This window comes from Triturus cristatus, chromosome 4_2 (assembly GCF_964204655.1).
Source record: "Triturus cristatus chromosome 4_2, aTriCri1.1, whole genome shotgun sequence".
NCBI lineage: Eukaryota > Metazoa > Chordata > Amphibia > Caudata > Salamandridae > Triturus > Triturus cristatus.
Window position 1 is genome coordinate 193,371,268 of NC_140586.1, and position 16,690 is coordinate 193,387,957.

The window sequence follows — 16,690 nt, forward strand, 5'->3', positions numbered from 1 at the left end:
CGAGCAGGTGCAGAAACCGCAGCAAAGCTCTGTTAGGCACCAACATAATTTCAATTCTCAAATATTATTTTGATGGCGACTCAGTCAGATCTGAGAGGCTTACAGTCCGTCCCCCTCCACAATAGACAACCATGGCTCGTCATAACACACAACGCTGCACCCTCACTTTTCTTCCTCGACTTGCCTTCTCCGCAAATCTGTCCCTCAGCGCAAGTATCTAAAGTACCATGGCTCACCACCACGGACCTGCAAGTTGACCATGTACCACAAAGGGAGTGCCCCTCTTTCAGGAACATCATGCTGATTTATGAGCAGAGTCATGCTGCATTAGGTCAGCTCCCATGGAGCTCGGTTAGCCACAAAAAATTCCAAATTCACCAGTTACTACCACGACCATACAGGATGCAGACTATGTGGGTGGGTACGGGATGACTGTAACTTGCATATGAGAAATACCACCACCCTCTAGTGCCCAGAGCCCAAGTATACATTACACAAGCCTAAAGAAGCAGGTTAGACAGATCAGAAGGTACTCAAGCAAAAATAATATAAAAATTAAAAAAGAAAAAAAAAAATGGGCCATTAGGGGTGTTCTACTTACTTAGCAAGGGTATGTATGTGCCTATCCCCCCCCTTCCTGGCAGGGACATCGTGGCATCGCTCCCTAGTGAGACGTCGGCTTGAAAGCTGGAAGCTGATTTAGTTTCCCAAAGGAATAAAATGCAAAAAAAATTGGGTTAAAAAAAAAAAAAGGGCGGCAAAAAATAAAATAAAAAAATAACAAAAAAAAAAACCGAACACACACATCAGTGCAGTGAGGAAGAGGGGGAAGACACCTCCCGCGTCCGGAGAAGCACAGAACAAAAGCAGAGAGAGAGTATGACAAGGGAAGGACTTGTACCTGCATAGAGCTCTGGTCCGTACACTGCTCCCATAGCACCCACCATCGGACTCAGCTTCCAACCTGTAGAAGAGAAAGAGCATAAGGATCTGGGAGAGCATTAGCTGGAAGCAAGAACCCTCGCTGGGACAAAGAAAAAAGGAGCAAGATAGAGTTGGGGAAAGACTAACTGCTTGAGAGGGGGCAAAGGCACCTGGAGGGATGAGAGAAAGAATTCATGATGCATGGAGGCGAGTGGAAATATAACTGAGGCGGGAGGGTCTGTGTTTGAGCCTGAGGAAAACAGGGTGAGAGAAGACTGTCAGTGCCAGAGGTAGGAAGAGCAAAAACAACAATTGATGGACAGAATGCAGAACAATGTCATACATTCACCCCAGTACAGAGATCTGGGCTTAAATCCATCGTTTTTTTGCTCACCATGCCATTCCAGTTTGAACCCAGCCATGTGCAAATCAGTCTTGACCCTGTGCCCCATGGGAACAGTCCAGCCCGAACTGCCAAACCAGGTCCTCCCTGGACTGGAAACAAGCATCCTAGGACCGGTTTCGGGCTTTCAGCCCTCGTCAGCCAGGATAGCTTGATTCCAGTGGCATGGAGAGCAAGGGACTCACGTCTGAGCATACCCTTCCCACTCGGGGTGACAAATGCAAAAACAACAATTGATGGACAGAATGCAGAACAATGTCATACATTCACCCCAGTACAGAGATCTGGGCCTAAATCCATCGTTTTTTTGCTCACCATGCCATTCCAGTTTGAACCCAGCCATGTGCAAATCAGTCTTGACCCTGTGCCCCATGGGAACAGTCCAGCCCGAACTGCCAAGCCAGGTCCTCCCTGGACTGGAAACAAGCATCCTAGGACCGGTTTCGGGCTTTCAGCCCTCGTCAGCCAGGATAGCTTGATTCCAGTGGCATGGAGAGCAAGGGACTCACGTCTGAGCATACCCTTCCCACTCGGGGGTGACAAATGCAAAAACAACAATTGATGGACAGAATGCAGAACAATGTCATACATTCACCCCAGTACAGAGATCTGGGCCTAAATCCATCGTTTTTTTGCTCACCATGCCATTCCAGTTTGAACCCAGCCATGTGCAAATCAGTCTTGACCCTGTGCCCCATGGGAACAGTCCAGCCCGAACTGCCAAGCCAGGTCCTCCCTGGACTGGAAACAAGCATCCTAGGACCGGTTTCGGGCTTTCAGCCCTCGTCAGCCAGGATACCTTGATTCCAGTGGCATGGAGAGCAAGGGACTCACGTCTGAGCATACCCTTCCCACTCGGGGTGACAAATGCAAAAACAACAATTGATGGACAGAATGCAGAACAATGTCATACATTCACCCCAGTACAGAGATCTGGGCCTAAATCCATCGTTTTTTTGCTCACCATGCCATTCCAGTTTGAACCCAGCCATGTGCAAATCAGTCTTGACCCTGTGCCCCATGGGAACAGTCCAGCCCGAACTGCCAAGCCAGGTCCTCCCTGGACTGGAAACAAGCATCCTAGGACCGGTTTCGGGCTTTCAGCCCTCGTCAGCCAGGATAGCTTGATTCCAGTGGCATGGAGAGCAAGGGACTCACGTCTGAGCATACCCTTCCCACTCGGGGTGACAAATGCAAAAACAACAATTGATGGACAGAATGCAGAACAATGTCATACATTCACCCCAGTACAGAGATCTGGGCCTAAATCCATCGTTTTTTTGCTCACCATGCCATTCCAGTTTGAACCCAGCCATGTGCAAATCAGTCTTGACCCTGTGCCCCATGGGAACAGTCCAGCCCGAACTGCCAAGCCAGGTCCTCCCTGGACTGGAAACAAGCATCCTAGGACCGGTTTCGGGCTTTCAGCCCTCGTCAGCCAGGATAGCTTGATTCCAGTGGCATGGAGAGCAAGGGACTCACGTCTGAGCATACCCTGTCCTAGGAAGCTTGTTTCCGGTCCAGGGAAGGCATGGCTTGGCAGTTCGGGCTGGACTGTTCCCATGAGGCACAGGGTCAGACTGATTTGCATATGGCCATGTCTGAACTGGGGTGGCAGAGTGGGCTAAAGAACGGTGATGGATCAAACCCAGATCTGTTGACTGGGTGTGAGTGTTTGATTGGTTCTGATGCTCCGTCCATCACCACCCCCTTTTGTACCGCTTTGTTCGCCATAAGTTGGCAGGGTATGCTCAGACGTGAGTCCCTTGCTCACTTTGCCACTGGATTCAAGCAAGCCTGGCTGAAGACGGCTGAAATGCCAGAAACCGGTCCTAGGAAGCTTGTTTCCGGTCCAGGGAAGGCATGGCTTGGCAGTTCGGGCTGGACTGTTCCCATGAGGCACAGGGTCAGACTGATTTGCATATGGCCATGTCTGAACTGGGGTGGCAGAGTGGGCTAAAGAACGGTGATGGATCAAACCCAGATCTGTTGACTGGGTGTGAGTGTTTGATTGGTTCTGATGCTCCGTCCATCACCACCCCCTTTTGTACCGCTTTGTTCGCCATAAGTTGGCAGGGTATGCTCAGACGTGAGTCCCTTGCTCACTTTGCCACTGGATTCAAGCAAGCCTGGCTGAAGACGGCTGAAATGCCAGAAACCGGTCCTAGGAAGCTTGTTTCCGGTCCAGGGAAGGCATGGCTTGGCAGTTCGGGCTGGACTGTTCCCATGAGGCACAGGGTCAGACTGATTTGCATATGGCCATGTCTGAACTGGGGTGGCAGAGTGGGCTAAAGAACGGTGATGGATCAAACCCAGATCTGTTGACTGGGTGTGAGTGTTTGATTGGTTCTGATGCTCCGTCCATCACCACCCCCTTTTGTACCGAGAGGTAGGAAGAGGGTCACAGGATAGAGCCTCATTGTCATGGGCAGGAAGGAGAAATAGGAGGAGTGGGGGTGATGTTAAATTAAAGGATCAATATGGAGACCCAGATATGGGAGTGCGTAGGGGACGGCAGCCAGGTGAGAGGTCAGGGGGGCCATGGGAAAGAGAAAGGTATCAGGAAAGGCAGCCATGCATGAAACAGGGCTCAAGCAAGAGAGTAATAGGATAGTGCAGTCAGCCATTAAGGATACACACGATTCTCATAAGAGGAAAAAAAGTATTCTCCCAGTCAACTACTTTAGGCCATAATGGTTTACAAAGTGTTCACTAACAGGCTCTTGGTGCCTCATTTGATATGAAGAATGCGCTTGTATGTACAGAAGAATGAACTTATATGTACAAAACAGGAGGAGGAAGTAATGCCCCATGGAAAGTTGCAGTGACGAAACGAATATTTTCTTACCTGTCGGTGTAGTTTTGCAGCTTGAAGATCTTTCTGGATTCACTATGCTGTGCATTATTCCGCGATCTTGTGGTTGGGTCCGGATTCGTAGTCTTTTCTTTGTTTTTCTTTTTTTTTTTTGTAGCCCAGGTGGGCGGCGACGACCCACCATTTGGTGCACCTCCCGTGACGTCGTCGTGCTTCCTGCAGAAGTCCCACCTTTGGGGCGCCATCTTCGGGTTCTTTTTTCCCCCCTTTTTTTAACCCTAGGCGATTGATTAGTCCTTCAGTTCATTTTCTGTACGTTTTTATTCCTTCTGGTGTTTTCCACTTCACCCCTTCTTCCTCCAGCCTCATCTTACTGGCGGAGGTGGGTGGGTTCGCTAGTGAATCCAGAAAGATCTTCAAGCTGCAAAACTACACCGACAGGTAAGAAACTATTCGCTTTGCAGCGTGAATCTTTCTGGATTCACTATGCTGTGCATAGACTTTGTAGCGGTTTTTCCTAATTTTGTGGCGGCTGGGTGGTAGATGAGCGTTGGTCGTTGAAAATGTGTTGAAGCACCTTCTGTCCAACCTGTGCTTCCTTGTTCATCTGAATGTCCACGCAGTAGTGTTTCGTGAATGTGTGCACAGATGCCCAAGTTGCCGCTAGACATATGTCCTGAATGGGCGTGTTCGCCAGGAAGGCAACGGTGGCCCCCTTCTTCCTTGTGGAGTGAGCCTGAGGCCCCTCCGCTAGCTCCTGTCCAGCCTGTTTGTGGCAGAATTGAATAGTGAGGGCAATCCATCTAGCGATGGTGCCCTTAGTCACTGGTCTACCCATGAAGCTAGTAGCAAAGGACACAAACAACTGCTTTGATTTCCTGAGTTCCTTGGTTCTCTCAATGTAGTGAATCACCGCTCTTCTAGCGTCGAGGGTGTGCAGAGCCTTTTCAGCGTTCGAAGTCAGGTTTTGGAAGAAACTTGGTATCTGAATACTCTGATTCATGTGGAACGCCGACACCCCCTTGGGCATGAAGTGTGGGTCTGTTCTCAGGACTACCCTGTCCTTGTGAATCTGAATGTAGGGTTCCTGTAGCGTTAGTGCTTGAAGCTCGCTCACCCTGCGTAGTGAGGTTATGGCCACCAGAAAGGCCGTTTTCATCGTCAACATTTGCAGTGTGGCCTTGTGAATGGGTTCAAACGGTGCCTTCATGAGCTCCGTCAGTACCACGTTGAGATTCCATGCTGGCGGCGGCAACCTTTTAGGAGGGGCAATTCTTTTGGCTCCTTCCATGAATCTCTTCACAACCTGCGAAGTGAAGAAACTTCCACCCTTCTCACCTCTGGTGTAGGCTACGATCGCCGCTAGGTGTACCCTTAGGGAGCTCGAGCAGAGGTTACTCTTTAGAAGGTGTGTGAGGTACCTCAGTACTGTTGAGTCTCTTGTCATTCTGTTTTGCAGGCCCTTCTTCCTGCACCACACAGTAAATCTCTGCCATTTGGCGCTGTAGCATTTTCGTGTAGTTGGTTTCCTTGCTTCCCGCAGCACCCGCATAGTGCTAGGAGGCAATTTAAGGTGAGCGAACTCTAGGTCTTCAGGAGCCATGCTGCCAGGTTGAGGCTCTCTGGCTCCGGATGCAGGACCTCTCAGTTTTGCATTGAGAGCAGGTCCCTTCTTCTCTCGAACCTGTGGGGATTGCCCTGTGCCATTTCTTGAATTTGTGAGAACCATGTCTGCCTTGCCCACTGCGGAGCCACTAGGATCAGAGTCATGTTGCTGGTTCTGCACTTGTCGAGCACTCTGTGCAACAGGGGTATCGGTGGAAAGGCGTAGGCGAATGTCCTCGACCAGCTTATCCATAGGGCATTTCCCTGGGATTGCTGATCTGGTTGCCTGGACGCGAAGCTTTGGCATTTTGCATTTTGGCGTGTTGCAAACAGGTCTATTGTGGGAGTTCCCCATCTCTGGAAAAGCTTCTCCGTTTCCTGGCCATTGAGCTCCCACTCGTGTGATGCCGAGGTCTGCCTGCTTAGCCAGTCTGCCTCCACATTGTCCTTCCCTGGAAGGTGAATTGCCAGTAGATCTATCCTGAGAGGTATGGCCCATCTCCAAATCTCCTGTGCCAGAGAGGAGAGAGGGAACGACTGTGTCCCCCCCCTGCTTGTTGATGTAGAACATTGCCGTGGTGTTGTCTGTTTGAACCAACACCCTCTGGTTGTACAGGTGCCTCTGGAATGCCTTCAGGGCTAGCAGGATGGTTTTCAATTCGAGGTAATTGATATGGCGTACCGCATCTGCTGGAGCCCACAGGCCCCTCACTCTGAGGTTGTCCATGTGCGCTCCCCATCCCTTTTGCGATGCGTCCGTGGTAATGGTCATTGTTGGGTTTGGTGGTGTCAGGCTTCTCCCAGCTGTCATGTTGTCTCTGTTCCACCAAGTCATCTCCTCCTGCACTGCGTGCGTAACAACCACTAGATCTTCCCAACTGCCGCTTGCTTGTGACCATTGCTGTTGTAGCCATTCTTGGAATGGTCTCATGTGCAGGCGTACATTCGGCACCAGCTGGATACATGACGCCATCATCCCCCTCATCTTGCTCACTGACCTCACTGTCAGAGCTCGCCCCTTCTGGTAGAGACGAGTCTCCTTCAGTAGGGCATCTGTTCTCCTGTCGCTGGGCACCACTGTGCTGTTCAGGGTGTTGATTTTTGCTCCCAGGAAAATCTTCACCTGCTCCGGTTCCATCGAGGACTTCCCCCAGTGTATCTAGAACCCCAGGTTCGTCAGAGTGTCTGTCACGCGTGTTGCGTGTCTCTCGCACTTCTCGCGTGTGTTTGCCTTGACCAGCCAGTCGTCTAGGTAGGGGTAGACATGGATCCCCTGCCTTCGTAGGTGGGCCGCGACCGCCGACAGGCATTTTGTAAAAACCCTTGGCGCCGATTTTAGCCCGAAGGCCAGGGTTGTGAACTGGTAGTGTTCCTGGTCGATGTTGAACCTTAGAAGGCCCTTGTGCCTTCTGTTTATTGGAATGTGCAGGTAGGCATCCTTGAGATCCACGGTGACCATGAAGTCCCCGTCTCTTATTTGGGGGAGCACCTCCTGCAGCGAAGTCATTTTGAACTTCTGCGTTCTGATGAACTTGTTTAGGTATTGCAGGTCCAGGATGGGTCTGACGTTTCCGTCTACTTTCGGGACCATGAAATAGTCCGAGTAGACCCCCTTGTTGCGTTCTTTGAACGGCACTGCCTCTATGGCTCTTTTTTCTAGTAGTTTCAGGGTTTCTTCTCCGAGTAGGGCCAGTTCTTGAGCCGATCTCTGTCTTCCCTTTGGTCTTCTGTTTGGAGGTCTTTTCTCCAAATCCACGCAGTATCCGTATTGCATGACGTCCAGTATCCACTGTGGTTATACGCCGCCACTCCTGAAGGTAGAACCTCAGCCTTCCGCCTACTGGTGTTGGATGCTCGTAGGCTTTTGACTCTTCTCTCCCCCTTGATGTTACTGTATTGCGCCTCACCCTTGGGGGCATGTCGAGGGTAGGCGTCCTCCTGCGTGCTGAGTCACTTTGATGAGGGTTGGTCACCCCCTCTCCTCCTCTGGCCACGTCCGTTCCCTCTCCCGCGAAAGAACTGGCCCCGAGGTTGGTACTGCCAGTTTTGCTTCTGTTGACCTTGTTGTCCGTGACTATCACCCTGCTGGAAAGTCTGGTGCGACACTCCCTGCTGGCTTCCTCCCCGACCGTAGGGTCTCCTAGAGAGATTGCCTCTCCTCATCCCTCTTAGCTGTAGGGCCCCCATGGACCTCGCCGTTTCGTTTTCTTTTTTCAGCTGGGTGAGTTTCTCTTCGACTGTTGCTCCAAACAGTGTCTCTCCGTTGAAGGGGGTGCTAAGGATGTTGTTCTGCACCTCCGGTTTGAATCCCGAGATTCTTAGCCATGCATGTCTTCTCTCGGTGACCCCTATGGCCATTAGTCTTGCCGAAGTCTCTGCCCCGTCCAGCGCCGTCTTTATACAAGAGTTGGCGATGTTTTTACCTTCTTCCACCAGGTGGGAGGCTCTTTGGCGGTATTCTTCGGGGAGGTGTTTTACTAGCTCCCCCATCTCGTCCCAGTGCTGGTACTGGTGCCTATTGAGGAGTGCATTGGAATTCACCATGCGCCAGTGCATTGCGGCGTTCCTCTCGACCTTTCTTCCTGTGAGGTCTATCCTCCTGCTCTCCTTATCAGGTGGTGGCCCCGAAGTTGCTGACACGTTGGCCCTTCTCCTGGCCTTGGAAGCTATGATGGAGTCGGCCGTGATACTACCCTTGATGTAAGGGGGGTCCAGAGAAGAGTGCTTATACTTCTTCTCCGTCCTGGGCGTGATCGAACGGCAAGTCGCTGGTTCCTTAAAGGCCTCTCTTCCCTGATTCATCACACTTTGTAGCATAGGAAGGAATTGGCTCCTCGTCTGGATGGGGAGCAGGGTCTCGAGGAGGAAATCGGCTTTCGGCCTCTCCTCGTCCAGTTTCACGCCGAAGGCTGTCGCTGCGCTCCTGACCACCATATTGTACACCCCGATGTCGTCGGGTGGAGAAGGCTTCGAAGGGTACGTGTCCACGGGCTCCTCGGGGTTTTCGGTGTCGAGATCCTGCCATTCGATGTCGTGGCTGATTGATGGCGCCGAGCTGTAGAGCGACTGCTGGTCTTCTTCCTCGGGTTCGCCTTCATAATAGCTCTCGTCTTCCTCTTTGAGATCTCTCGGCAGCCCCTCGGTGTCGAATTCGTCCTAGATTTCGACGACGTTTGTCAGTGGAGCCGTTGGAATTTTGAATTCCTTCATCTTGGCGTCGAACTCCTTCTTCCTCTGAAGGATGTTCTCCATTTCGGCCTCGAGCCGCCTCTTCTTCTCCATCTCGGAGATGCTTTCGGCGTCGACCGCGGGCCTCTTCGACGGAACTTGCGTCGACGCCGACCTGTCCTTCTGCGTTGAGCGCCCCGTTTCATGGGTTGTCTTCGACGAACCTTGCCTTTCGGCGTCTTTCGGCACCAGGGAGTCCTTTTCGAAGGATCCGCTCGCCCTCTTGTCCATGGTTCCCCCCTTGTTCGTCGAAGTTTTCGGCGCCGGGGCTCCCTTCGTGGACTGACTCAGATTTTCTAGAGTCACCCTCGGGTTTTCGAGGCATTTGAGTGTTTTGAGCTCGACGATTCTCTTACCTAGTCTTCATTTTTCTTGTCGGTCTCTACGACCGTGAAGTTTTCGGGTCCCTCGGCGACGTTGTCCTCATCGTCTGTGGAGAGGCCCAGATCGTAGAGCGACGGGGCCTTACCCTTGCCATCCATGCTGGCGTGGGCTCTTCGCTGACGTTCTCACCCGGAGCGTCTTCGGCGCGAAGGCTGAGCAGGCGTTGCAGTCCTTGCTCTGGTGGTCGACCGGTAGGCAGAGGTTGCAGACCGGATGCTGGTCCTTCTGCGCGAACTTGTGGTGGCAGTTAGGGCAGAACTTGAATGGCGTCTTGTCCATTGCGCTCAGGGCCTCTGAGTGCGCATTCTCCAAGGGCGTCGAAGAAAAAAGGTGGAACACTTCCTTCTTCGCGCGCCTGATGTGAAATATTCCTTTCCTGTGATATCTTCGTAGTCCTTTAATCGACGAAACTCGCTTTTCCTTCTTCTTCCTTCGATTGTAACTCTGGAGCTTCCCGATGACGATCCAGACCCAACGGCGGAAAAAAGAATCTGAAGATGGCGCCCCAAAGGTGGGACTTCCGCAGGAAGCACGACGTCGTCACGGGAGGTGCACCAAATGGTGGGTCGTCGCCGCCCACCTGGGCTACAAAAAAAAAATAAAAAAAAAAAAGAAAAACAAAGAAAAGACTACGAATCCGGACCCAACCACAAGATCGCGGAATAATGCACAGCATAGTGAATCCAGAAAGATTCACGCTGCAAAACTGCAGCCACTTGCTCCTGTATTGTGCCCAGGAGTTTGATTCAACCAAGATATGCAGGTTTGTAAAGGAGAGGCCTCTGGGGAAAGCATTGCTACACTGGACCAGAGCACTCAAGTGATTGTAGGAAAGGGTGGAGGATAAATGGAGATTCTTGAGTAGATCTAGGGAGGGTGCATCGGAGCACCTTGTCCACTGCAGAGATTTTTTTATTTAACAGAGTTTTATAAAGCGCAAACTTGACCCGAATGGGGTATCAGAGCACTTTACACAGCACCAATTGCGTTACATGAGGACACATTCATTTTTGTTAGGAACGGGAGATTAAGTGATTTACCCAGAATCTCAGAATGTTCAGCGTCATTGCCGAGACTCAAACCCAGTTCCCCAGATTCGAAGTCGACTGCCCTAGCCGTTAGGCCAACTCCTCTACCCACGTGGCTGGATTTCATCAGCTTGCAAATTAGCCAGACTTCCATATTTTCAATATTTTGAACGTTTGGCAGTTGTGTTCTCAAGTTTGCCAGGAGAAATGTAATAGGGAAATGGATGCAGATCAAAGTTAAGGTTGACATCAATGATCACTCCCACGTTCTTATCGTTGGTTACACTGGCAGGAAAGAGGCCTCAACAATTGGACCAGAGTTTCTTCCTGTGACCAAACCTTCAGTCTTTCCACTGTTCATTTTCAGAAAATTGGCAGGCAACTATTTCAACATGGCCGCCAGATAGTCTGCAATCCAACTGATGGAAATGGCTGTTTCGCTCAAACCTCAACTACACTTGGGTATGGTCAGAAGAAAGGAGGACCTTGAGGCCGAAAGCATGGATCAGGTTCCACAGGGGATGAACATGAATTGGTAATAGTGCGGAGCACTGGGGACCCCACGGCTAACATTCTTCTCCGAGGAGCCAAACCAAGACAAGTATATAATCGGAGGTCAGCTGCCAAGAAATCAGTGAAAACCACGGAAGCCACACTCATGCTCCCAGTATACGAGAAAGACATGTAATCCATCTGTAATTTCTTACTTCACTTTGCGTCAGGTTTCATTCCAAAAGAGGTTTTAGTTGCCTCAGGAATGTTCAAAACAGATCTTCAGCTAGCCAGCAAAGTAGTACGGCATAGGTGCCTCTGCTTCGTGTGGAGGCTTTTGTTGTCAGTTGGATATTAATACATTAGATGAGACCAACAAAAGGAAGTTCTTTCAAGCCAAGAAAAGTGCATGGAGCTTCAACACGTTTTTGCTGAGTGATGCAACTCAACGGATTCCATGATGGGCAAAGAGAGGTATCAGCAGCAGGTTGTCCAGTCTAACATGGAAAAAGTTAGTTATTTAGCTTTAATAACAGTTTGATTGCTTGAGCAGTTGTAAAGTCCCATGGTCATGCTTGAGCCAGAAGAGTCACTATAATAAGAACGATTTATAATCAGCGGTCCACAGTGCCCCATGCATCAGCATCATGTTTAAACAGTTATAGCAGCTTCTTCAGCCCATTTGAGTGTGCTTTACCATTTGATGGCCAGTTCATTTTCCCAGCAGTGAAAAGTAATCGGAAAGTACTGAAAAATAGCAGTTTGGTTAAACCAGACAAATCTTTTCACACCCATTTGCATTTCCAAACAAGACTGTTCTCTTGTTCTGTAAACTTCTGATTATTCTGCCCAAGTAACAGCTATGGCATTCTTACACCCAGTGTTAAGTCAATCCTTTTCAATAGCATGTGGATCTTTTGAAAGAAGGCTGGCAGCTCACTTTTTGTACATTGAAAAGGAGCTCTAACAAGCTAACATTTAGGCTAGTTACTAAATGAAACTGAGCCCTTGTGGAAATGCTTGAAAACGTGTAAAAAATGAATGTATTCATGCCTCTAACCCGCTCTCTTTGGAGTGACATCCACTTTTGGGACGAAAAACTTCAGAAAATCTATAGGGAGCCACGCTGGCCTGGCCTTACACCTTTGTTTGGACAGCCAAGTGCTTTTTTCCCCATTGTGCTCAATATGCATGCAAATCTACTGAAGGCTACTCCAGCTGAGGGAGTTTTCACTGGTGGTCATTAATGTCGAGGCGGGAACCAAACTGCAATCCTAGTTGCGAGAGTGGTTACTGCCATTGCCTGGGGATTGCCTATATAGCCACACATGCCCATCACATGCATATCTCACATATGCGTCTCTTCTCTACCCCTCACTGAAACTAGTTGCCTTGGGATGGACTGGGGAAGTTGGGAGGGCAGGTTCTTGGGGATATTTTCACCGAAGAGATCCTTTGATGTAGCCACAGGTCTCATGACGGGTGAAGAAAAAACTACCACATATCCTTACCTTTTTGAGAATCTCTCCCCCCCCCCCCCCCTGGGGAGCCATGTGTATAATATATGAACTTTAACGAACAGCAGGGCTGCATAGCCTTCCTGGATTTGAAAAATGGAGCTCACCTTTGATACATGGTTTGAGGGGGGAGGGACAGGGCTCCCAGGGCAACTATGCTCCAAGTGGAAGAATTCAAGTTCCTACCCTTGTGTATTGAAGCAGCCTCATTATTAGACCAAACAGAATAAGTGCAACTCTTTAGCACTCGAGTCTTGGGAAGGCATTGCAGAGCAGTCCAAGGCTTAATTTGAGGGGTAGGCACTCAAAAATCAGGAAAAGTGTTCACTCCGTGCTTTACTTTAATACAAATAAATATACTTTAACGCAAACTCAATACTATACATGAAATGAGGATGAACACAAAGTAGCTATTTCTAATTCCTTCCTAGCCAGAGATGTGCTGTCAGATATGTTTTTATGAGTGATAAAAAAAAGTATCAACGGTCAGGCTTTAATACAGTGTTCCTGTATCCCTGATACACAGACCCAAACAAGGCTCCACCAATCCTTACGGTTAAAACATGCACGCATGCACACAGTTCTCGGTCTAAGCAGCTAATGAAACTGTGGGTAGATCAAAAAAGATCTCAGATAATTTCGCTGAGTAGGAGGGTTGTGTACCGCCACACCGCTTTTTTCAGGGTCCTGCCCACACCTGCAGGAGGCCTCTCAGTACACCACCCAAATCGGTCAAAACCAATTCCACAGGAGTTGCCGGGCACAGCACATGCAAAGAGTAGTTAATGGGATGTTCACTCGGTTACCAGCATGCACAAAATGGGGGACTAGAGGGGAACCTGTTGCTCTAGATCAGGCAGCGGATTCTTTTAGGGAGGCTACTGATTTAACACTAAAAATTGGTAACCCTTTAATGTTGTGATAATTTTCCAGCGGCAGGGTGACAAAAAGCTCCAGGCAGGCATCAACAAAATGGTTGGGACTTGTTACAGCTCCAGTAGCGGAGAGCTTTAGGGTATTGGTTCGTGGGAACAAACGCATTTCAGATTCACAGCGTCACAGGCTAAATAATCTCAAAAATGATTCACTGGTTTAATCCCAGTTTTTTTCTTTTGAGCTGAGCAACCTCCATATAGCCACTACTCTTACAATATCCAGTTAACAAAGGAAATGAAACTGTGGCACACCTCATGGTCTTGTGGAGACAAATAGAGCAAGCAGACTGGGTCAGGTACAAAGTAGGCTCATCACTAGACCATAAAAGGATTGATCCTTTCTCTGGACCCCAAGCAGAGTATATGGTTTCTGCACAGCAGCTGGGAACATTGTGCTCCAGAGCAACCCAGATATGACACCAATTACTCAACTGGAATTATGGTTTTGCAGCTTGAAATTCTTCTAGATTCACAGGTTTTGCACAACCCCATAATCTAGTGATTGGTTCCAGTAGTGTCTTTATATTCTAAAAAAAAAATAACTTAGTTTGTTTGCGATTTGAGAGTCGACATGGGCGGAGTCCCTATATGACGTCAGCCGTAATCCAACAATCCATGTGCATGACAAGCATCTCAGATTCTTTTTTTTCTTTTTTACAAACCTCTTGCTAAGGGGAAGCAGGAGGGTAGTGTGAGAATCTAGAAGGGTTTCAAGCTGCAAAACCATAACTGGTTTCTTTTGCAGCCTGTAATCTCTTCTAGATTTATATGCTTTGGACAGAGTATGTAGCAGTGTTACTTATCTTGTGGTGGGATAGGGAGTGGAAACAAAAATAGTCTTCAGCACAGCTTGACCCATCTCCACTTCTTTGCATGAGTCTAAGTTCACATACTAATGTTTTGTGAAAGTATGTTGAGATTAATTAGTGGCGGCCCTACGTATATCAAGTATGGAGACGTTGGTCATAAAGGTCATCGTAGCCCCTACTACCTAGTGGAGAGTGCTTTTTGTTTGGAGAGCAAAGGTTTGTTACTAAAGACTAACAAAGAGCGAGTTCATACAATCCATCAAGAATTAGTGTCCTTGGAAGCAGCTGTCCCCAGAGTTTGGGTTAAGTGTTCCATGAAGAATTGTTGCGTTTTTCTGATGCGGTGGCTTGTTTGTAGAACATGACGGCCCTCCTAACATCCAGTGTGTAAAGGGCCCTTTCTGCTGCGTTTGCAGGCATCTAGAAGGAAGATGGTATGGTGATATTCTGGTTTATGTGAAAAGGTGAAATAACCTTTGGATGTATTCTTATTACCTCATCATTGTGTAGAAATCTATATCATTCCTGTATCGTTAGTGCCTGCATCTCACTGACTCTCCTCATTGATGACTGATACTAAAAACGAAATGGTTACTGATCTCTAGTAGTTTTGCAGCTTGAAATATTTTCTGGCATCACATGCTGTGCATTATTCTGCCATCTAGTGGTTGGGTACAGAACTCTTGTATAGTAGATGCCCCTGCCCCCCCTTTAGGTCTCGTCTAGGCAGCACTTGTGCCGTCTCTTCGAGATGTGCTGTATTCAGGTATGGACATTAAGCTCTGCCCGTCTTTACAATTGGCTCCTCTTCCTGTCTTTTGTAAATAAATAGGCTTAGTAGTCTCTCCTTAGTACCTCCCTCTCTTCTGTTAGCTCCCATGAGGACAGCCCCTTTTAGATGTGAGCTTATGCTCTAGCTTCCATTCGCAGTTAAGGATGCCTATTTACTTAACGTCTTGCACGATATGCTGTCCGAGCGCATAGCAACAGCGTCTGCTTATATGCAGCCCCACACAGCACACGCAGGACGCCAGCTTCAGCAAGGCAGCTGTAGGAAGCTGGCTCTCTATATACTATACCAACGTACGGTATAGTGCGCACAGAGTCCAGTGGAAGCCCCAGATGTATAGCAGAGGCTTAAGTAGATAATACCTTACTCTCTTTTGTGGTAGTGTGGTTGAGCATTCAGGCTTATCAGGAGGGTAGTGTAAAGTATTTGGTGCACACACAGACAAGAAATGATGTCACACACTCAAAGCCAGACCAGTTGATTGTATACAAAGTTTTTTTTTATTTCTAGAACAAGATATACTTAGTAGCAGGTAAGTGATACTTTTCCATACAGTGTTGCTGTTCAACATAGTTTACTCTGGCATGGTACAAACATTTCGATTACTTTTGCAGTTGAGAAAACCCTTGATAAACTATTCAAAAGCACTCAAAAATACAGGTGGATTACTTTTAGATTACTTCAAAATTAGTTTCTAGTTTCATCTGAAATACACTCCTAACACAAGTGAAAACACAGTACAGTTGTAAGCAGGTGAATTCTAAAAAGGCACAAAGTTATTTTTTCATGCAGTATGAAATCAGTTCAACACTTTTTTCAGAGAAAACCAACCATTGAGTCCCATTGGGAAAAACGAAATGTTAGAGATTCAGATAAGTAAACCTTTGAGAGGGAGTTTTGGGGGTAGGACCAAGGTACAGGTCGGCACTCAAGGTGCACCACCAGCAGCACTAGTACGGCCGGGTGCTGAGTGCAGGTCACCAATGTTAGCCACTGGGGCACCTTGGTTGGGGGCTGCTCACTGGCAAACCACTTGGTCTCGGAAGCCAAGCTCTAGGTTTATGTTCAGGGCAAAGGGGGTCCCAGGTCAGAACCAAGTCCACACCATCAGAGGTGCAGAGGCCGCAGAATGCTTAGGAGTGTCGGGAGCCAAATGCAATCCTATGTAGGTTGCTGGTTTGGGATTTGTGGCTGCAGGTTCGTTGCATGAAGTCTTCTGAGAGGAATCAACAGCAGGTAAGGTGGAGGGCTCGGGGACGTAGGTGCACCTCAGGCCTTCTTCTCCAAGACGCGGGGCAGCTGGATACAGGGATGCCTCTTGTGGTCTGGTTTCACCGTACTGGGTGACTCGTGGTTGGGCGGTTTTCCGTGCAGAGGCTACAGGACCTTGCTGAGACCAGTGGGCCACTTGGACTCAGGCCATAGGCGACGGGTGCAGTGGGGGTTCCAGGCATCGAGTTTCTTCGTCCTCAGCAGGCTCAGAGTCTTTCTTTGGAGTTGCTTTTGAACAGAGCTGCTGTTTGCAGGCGATCCGGTCTATCTTGAAGGAAGTCAGTCCTCCCAGGGATTCTGGAGGTTGTTGGCTGTAGGACATAGACTTTTGGCACAGGATCCCTGGAAACCGCAGACGGGCCGGTAGGGCTGGGGCCAAGTCAGTTCTTCTCTACAGTCTCCTCTGCTGTGCGACTTCTTCCATCCTTCGTAGGTTGCAGAAATCTACGGTCCTGGGTTCATGGCTGCCCCCTAAATATTGTATTTAG

At 48.9% G+C, this 16,690-nt stretch overlaps 1 protein-coding gene across 25 annotated transcripts in view; it reads right to left on the bottom strand.

Annotated features, from left to right (window-relative positions):
• The window catches only part of RBFOX2 (RNA binding fox-1 homolog 2), a 527,728-nt gene that overhangs the window by 70,785 nt on the left and 440,253 nt on the right, over positions 1-16,690 (bottom strand). For 14 of the 25 annotated variants that reach the window (XR_014960569.1, XM_085601130.1, XM_085601121.1 and 11 more), the window contains 2 exons: positions 902-964; positions 602-694 (listed from right to left, as the gene is read on the bottom strand). Coding sequence is in view for 23 of the 25 variants with exons in the window: in XM_085601130.1 (XP_085457256.1) it covers positions 602-694; positions 902-964 (156 nt within the window). In the remaining 2 variants the exon portion in view is untranslated. The remainder of the gene's footprint in view (positions 1-601; positions 695-901; positions 965-16,690) is intronic. The other 11 variants (XR_014960570.1, XM_085601134.1, XM_085601138.1 and 8 more) reach the window with 1 other exon arrangement.